Source organism: Molothrus aeneus, chromosome 1 (assembly GCF_037042795.1).
Source record: "Molothrus aeneus isolate 106 chromosome 1, BPBGC_Maene_1.0, whole genome shotgun sequence".
In the NCBI taxonomy this organism is placed as follows: domain Eukaryota; kingdom Metazoa; phylum Chordata; class Aves; order Passeriformes; family Icteridae; genus Molothrus; species Molothrus aeneus.
In genome coordinates this window covers 107,194,837-107,200,996 of record NC_089646.1, presented here as the reverse complement: position 1 = coordinate 107,200,996, position 6,160 = coordinate 107,194,837, and the positions used below count along the sequence as shown (strand labels likewise).

Genomic DNA, 6,160 nt, shown 5'->3' with positions numbered 1-6,160 from the left:
CCTCCAAGTTTCTCCCTTCAGCACGTCCCGTCCCGCCCCGCCCCGCGCTGCCGCCAGAGCGGGCTCCCCGGGTGCAACCAACTGCGGCGCCGGGCAGAGGGGGGAGTGGAGACTGCCGCCCAGCACAGCCCGAGCGTGTCCCCTGCAACGTGCGCGCCGCAGCACCGTCACCCCCCTCCCAGTCGACCGTACCACTTCCCTGTTATGAGGCTCGTCGGGCAGGAACGTACCAAGGCGGCGGAGGGAAAGGGATAGACAAGAAAGGCGCGTGACAAGGCTGTGTGGGGGGAATCACTTTCGAAGCAGCTTAGGGTCGCCTCTCGATCCAGGTGTTCTGGCCGGGCCGTACAGAGCGGCCACGGTCTCATCGAGGCGCCCCCTCGCCAGGGGGAAAAGCAGGGAGGAGCCGCCGGTCCTCCTTAACCCCTTCCCCCGGCGGGATGGGGATGGGCCGTCCCACCGGGCGCGCGCCCCCGCCCCCCAGCGCGCCGCGTTCTTCCCGGATCGCCGCCGCTGCTGGGTCCGCGGGGCGCGCGCGCGAACGGGCGGGAGCGGACGCGGAGGCTCCCGGCACCCGCCAGACATGTCGGTGGCGTTCGCGGCCCCGAGGCAGCGGGGCAAGGGCGAGATCACGCCGGCTGCCATCCAGAAGGTGAGGAGGGCGCGAAGAGGAGGGCCCGGCCCGGGCGGCCCCGGGGGCTGCAGCTGCCGCTTCCTGCCGCGCGGGGAACGGGGGCGGCGGCGGCAGCGGCTCAGGCCCGGAGCGCCAAGGCCCCGGCGGGGAAGGGAGGCGGCTGGGCCGCACTCGCTGTGCCCGGGGCTCGGCCCCGGCGGGGCGCTGCCCCTCTCCCTGCGCTTGGACACTTGTTGGAGGGTCCCGGGGCCGGCGGGAGGCGCCGGGCGGAGGCGGGCAATGTCCCCGGGAGCCTCCAGCCCTCATTTTTTTTTCCTCCACTCGGGCTGCCCCGATCGCCCCCGCGGGCCTGAATTAAGCCGGGAGGACTCGGCCTGAAAGTGGAGGAGTGGAGTAAGTCCTTCCTGCGGGGGGCTGCTCTGACAGCGGGACCGCAGCCCGGGTGTTCCAGACCCTCTGCCTGACTCCGGGGCGCTGCGGGGTAGGAGGCGGCTCCAGTTCCCAAACTTGGTCGACCTGGTAGTTAAGGCTGCCTCCCAGTAAGCCTTAGGTGTGATTGAAGAAGGCTATCGCGTTCGGAGCCAATGACAGCGCCTCCGGACGACTCCACCTAAGCTTGTGTGGGAGGGAGCAAGTTAACTCGCTAAAGCGATCAAAGAAAAGCACATACAGGATTAATAATAATGCACAGCAGCAACAGAGGAGCATGTTCAAGTTCATTGGTAACTGTGTGGTATTTAGAAACTTGAGACTCGTACCATCATTGGTGTGGGTGGCCGTGGATCAAACAGATTTCAGATTATTACCAGCTCCTCATGTGGAGGAGTCCTTTAGGTAAATAGAGCCTCTGATTTAGTAAAGAATTAGAACCTCTACAATGCAGGTGTTGCCCCAATACGGACCTCAAAGAAGAACCTAGAGTTGTAATGGGAACCTCCAGGGTACTGTAGGAGAAGTCTGTGCTTGGGAACTGTAGATGAAAAATACATATCCACTGGGTGGGAAGCTGCACAGGGGTAGTCAGTAGAGACTTCAGGATGCCGAGGTGCCCATGGAGAATACAGAAGATAAAGTTCTCCTGGGTCTGTAGTCAAACCATTAGTTCGATGGTGGTGTGCTGGCAAAACCCCAGTGTTAAAGTTGAAGAATTTTTGTAATGTACCTGAGTTGTCAGAAGTCCTGAAGGTATTTTCATCCAGCTGGAAACTAAATTCTCTTTCAATGGTAGGTGTTTATAACTAATCCAATTTTCTATCAGCAAACACTCAGTTAAACTTGTAAAAAACAGTTGTCTGCAGCCCCTCCTAGGATACAGTTATATTCTTTCTTGTTCCCTTTCCTCTTAGCCCTAGCATTCCTGCCCCCTCTGGTCCTCTCCTCCCCAAGAGGTCTAGCTTACATGGCTATAGTGAAGAGTACAACCATCTAATGGGCAGTTTGAAGGTCTGCTTGTCTGCTAAGCCTGAAGAATCTGCTGCTTCCCTCAGGACTGTGGGAGGTAGTCTGAGGAGAGCCTTGATTCACAGCTTCCTTTGCAAGTGCTCTATTAGACTTTGGTATCAAAGGTATTACCTCCTTTTCCCCTTTTTCTGATGAAAATGGCCACTGTGTTTCTTGTAAAACTTGAAGTAAGTACATGTGCTATGTGTCAGTGTAGCAGTGGGTTTGTGATCCTTTTCAGAGAGTGCAGTTGTCACTTTGCCTGTTTTCCGAGGTTCACATAGTAGCTGAAAATACTGCAGTTATGTCTGTGTTTAGTGCTTAATGCATGTGTTTCCAGATCCAGCAGTTTCAGGCAAAATACTTGCACTGGGATTTTTCTAGTCCATTCTGGTGAATTACTGTTTAAAGATTGAGAAAACTTGGCTGACTGGCTTGTTCTTACTGGATAGAAGTCCTGAATGAACTGCATAAGGTTTCTGACTCCATACTCTTTTTCATAGTAGAGATGGATTAGGTACAGAAAAAAGTGTCACTACTTTTTTTTTTTTTTTTTTTTTTCCCTCCCTGTAGAATTTGTTAGGGAAATAAAGGTTGTGGAATGATGTTGGCCCTTCCTTGTGGAAGGATGACTCTAGTCACGGCTAGTTTCAACCACGTTTGGAAGAAGGAGAAAATCTGTGGGATGTCTTAAGATTCTGCTTGTTTTGTGAAATTCAGCAGCTGGGTAAAGGGATGTAAACCAGCTTTCCAGCGAGAGAAAGCAAAGGAGTAAATTGATGCAAAATTTTGCATTTGGCAGTAAATGTTCCATTTCTGTAAGTTCACTTGGATAACTTGGCTGGTGGCGCACATTAGCCATGGTTCTGCTGAATCTTGCCTGATCAGAGTGCGGAGCATGAGCTAGAAAGATGAGTGTGGGCCACATGCACTCCAGGATACCAGGTTGTGTGTTTTTTTTCCCTGTTCACAGAGCTTGGAACACTCTGACTTCATGAACTTTTTGTAGAAAGTTGTGAAATTGGCCATTTCCCGTGATTTTTAGAACTATCCTTTTTTGGTGAGAAAATTAATTAGCAGGTGTTCATTTTCATGGACACTGCTAAAGTATGATAGATTTATTGTGTGCATTTGTTCTGATTCTGGCCACCACAGGATTAATTCTTGCACTAGCCAGGAAGGCTCATGGCATGGATCTGGAAGTTATTCTGTAGCACCTCACTCCATTTTCCAGGCTTGGGGAAGGGGTCACGTATTGTGGTGTTGTCAGGTACTGTTGGGGGCTCTGTGTGATGAGCACTTGCATGTGAATCATTTGCCTTCTTGTACCCTCTATTAGTAGTAGTTTTGCTGTTATTGTTTGCTTCTTATCTCAGTGGTATTTCCAGTAAATTTTTGCCATCTCAGTTGGTGATTCTTTTGTACCTCCAGTTCTCCCCTCCACCCTACCAGAGGGGAGAAGGATGCGTGGTTTGGAGTGTTCAATGGGAATACTAAATTGGGCAATACCATTCCTAAACCATAATGTGCCATTATACCAAATATTTATAAAATGCAGCTTAGTTAGAGATGCTTCATGTGAATATTGCCTGGCTTTCCAGTGCATTTACTTTGAACAAATCTGGTCAGCCCAGTTTTCACCAATAACAATTTCAGTGTCTTTTAAAATTAAATTTATAAGCAGTTGCAGGCTTTAGAAGGAGAAGAGGAGCTTGGGGCATAGACTTTTAAGTGAATTTCTTGTTAACAATCAAACGAAGGAATGCAGAAAACTTAAAACTTTCTAAGAACTTGGTGCAGAATCAGCATAGGTCTTTGAACAGGATGCTTCACAAATGTGGCTTCTGATGGTAGTACTGTGAAATCCTTAAACCAAAACCTGTAAAACTGATCAGAGGGGGGAAATGGGAGCAAACCAGTGTTCTGCAAATAAGTGGTGAAGTAGAACTTTATGGATAACAACATTTTTTGTTGTTTTTTAAAACTAAGAAGAGGAGCATTACTCAAGACTTAAACTTATCTTCAGTTTCTTTCCAAAAAAGAACATGGAATTTACTTCAAACTTTTTCTTTATTATTTCAGATGTTGGATGAAAACAACCATCTGATCCAGTGTATAATGGACTATCAGAACAAGGGAAAGACTTCTGAATGCTCTCAGTAAGACCTTAATCTATACCTACTGTGGACTGGGTGAATTTCCATCTAGACCATCATTCTTGATTTGTTTAGCTTACCTTACAGGACAGCTGTGCTGTGAAGAAAAGCATTGCTATAGATACTACACTTGAAATTCTTGTGGGGGGTGGGTGGGTTTTATTTGCTCTATGAGTATAACTTCTGTCACTGAAATGTTGCAACTTGCCTACTGCAAGTTGATGTCATGATGATGATGCTCATAAAAATAAGGACTGTCTAACATAGATCTTTTTCTTCTGTATTGTAATTACATTGTTGGAAAGAGGTAGTTTTGTTTGAAAAATTCTCAAAGTCATGTAGGAGAATGGACCTTTCTGCTTCCTGATGGCATGTTTGAAAACTACCTGCTTTTCACATGCCCAAGAACAAACAGGCTTGTTGGAGAAGTTTGGCTTGCTAAAATATCTGTCATAGATTTGCTCTCTAGTGGGGTCTTTGGAGAGTAATCTGAGAGAACTATAGAAGGAGTGAATTGTTAAGGAAATTTATTTTCCTATTACTCTTTTCTGGCATGAGGTGATGATGGCACCCATGTAATCCTACAAATATGGACAGATAGGATGTCCTACTCCCTTGCCAAGAGAACTGGTAATACGGGAATAGGAGTGGGATCATAAACAATGGGTGCTTTTGGTTTAAGGGACTACTTTTGTTTGCAAGCCTGTAGTTATGTACTTGTCATCTGCTCCAGCTTTCAAGGTTGTTTTTGTGACTGTGGGCTAAATACTGAGAATCAGGACTGTGGTTCTCTAGCGGAAAAATTATTCCATAGCAAACTTCCAAATCTCATGGTCCTGATGAAATGTAGTCATGTAAACCTCTGATATCTTGAAGATGGGGACATAATAAACAGCTCTCTTTCTCTAGCGTTTGTGATGGAAATTACACCAGACACAAACACACTCCCTGTATGTATTCTGGTGATTTAGTTTAAGGCAGGAAGTGAAGTAAGTGAGAACAGTGTCGCCCAGCTTTAGATTTTTTTCATAGCAAGACAGTAGTACAGTTAGACACAGATATGATGGAGACATTGGGAAAGATCGGATAATAGAGAAGTGTGAGGGAAAAGGCTTAAGATCCCTAGTAATGGTACTCTTGTAAGTCTCTTGAGTCTTGTTTTGCATAAGTAGCTTTCTTTTTTCTTTTCTAAATTCTCATGTTAACTGTATTTATGAATTAAGATTTGTTTTGCTTTGTTTATTTTGATAGATACCAGCAGATGCTGCATACAAACTTGGTTTACCTAGCCACTATAGCTGACTCCAACCAGAACATGCAGTCTCTGCTACCAGCAGTAAGTACTAAATAGTGTAAAAGTAGGGAATATATTTCATTTGGATTCCTGAAGGTAAAAACAAAAACCCACCCAAACCAAAAACCAACCAAACAAATGTTTGAGATAATGACCAAACACTTGGCCTCTGATTTACTGTGCCGTAAATACATGATGCTCTTTATGCTGTATTTGGAGTAATCTCACTGCTTAGGTTTGCTTAAAATATGACTTGTTTAAATGTAGACTCTTACTGTGAATTAGATATCTGGTCTACTTCAAAGACAGAGTTTTTTTTTTCCTCTTTTGTTTTTCCCCCTCAGCTGAGACCTGTAGTGGTATGGTTCCTAGTCAACTCCTACAGCAGTACTCTTTTTCCCCTTAGATTAGGGAAAGGTGAGGGAATGGAATTTTTTGTCTTTTTATTTTTCACTGGAATATAATCCATTCTCTTGCCCCAGTGGAATGAGGCTGGGTAAATTTTTTTCTGCTTTTCTACCTTCTAGATGAGTCTCAAATTCTTTGCCTTTCTCCTTTATTGGAAAACATCCTTGTTTTAAGGTGGATTATGATAATACAAAAGAAGTAAAGGTGCAGAGGCCTTTGAAACGCTGC

The 6,160-nt window shown here is 46.1% G+C and overlaps 1 protein-coding gene across 2 annotated transcripts in view; it reads left to right on the top strand.

Moving 5' to 3' along the window:
• Positions 1-501: 501 nt before the first annotated feature.
• SS18 (SS18 subunit of BAF chromatin remodeling complex) overlaps positions 502-6,160 on the top strand; it is a 42,705-nt gene continuing 37,046 nt past the window's right edge. For both annotated transcript variants that reach the window (XM_066562582.1, XM_066562573.1), the window contains exons 1-3: positions 502-652; positions 4,157-4,233; positions 5,482-5,566. In XM_066562582.1, coding sequence (XP_066418679.1) covers positions 584-652; positions 4,157-4,233; positions 5,482-5,566 — 231 coding nt within the window. In that variant the 5' untranslated portion in view covers positions 502-583. The remainder of the gene's footprint in view (positions 653-4,156; positions 4,234-5,481; positions 5,567-6,160) is intronic.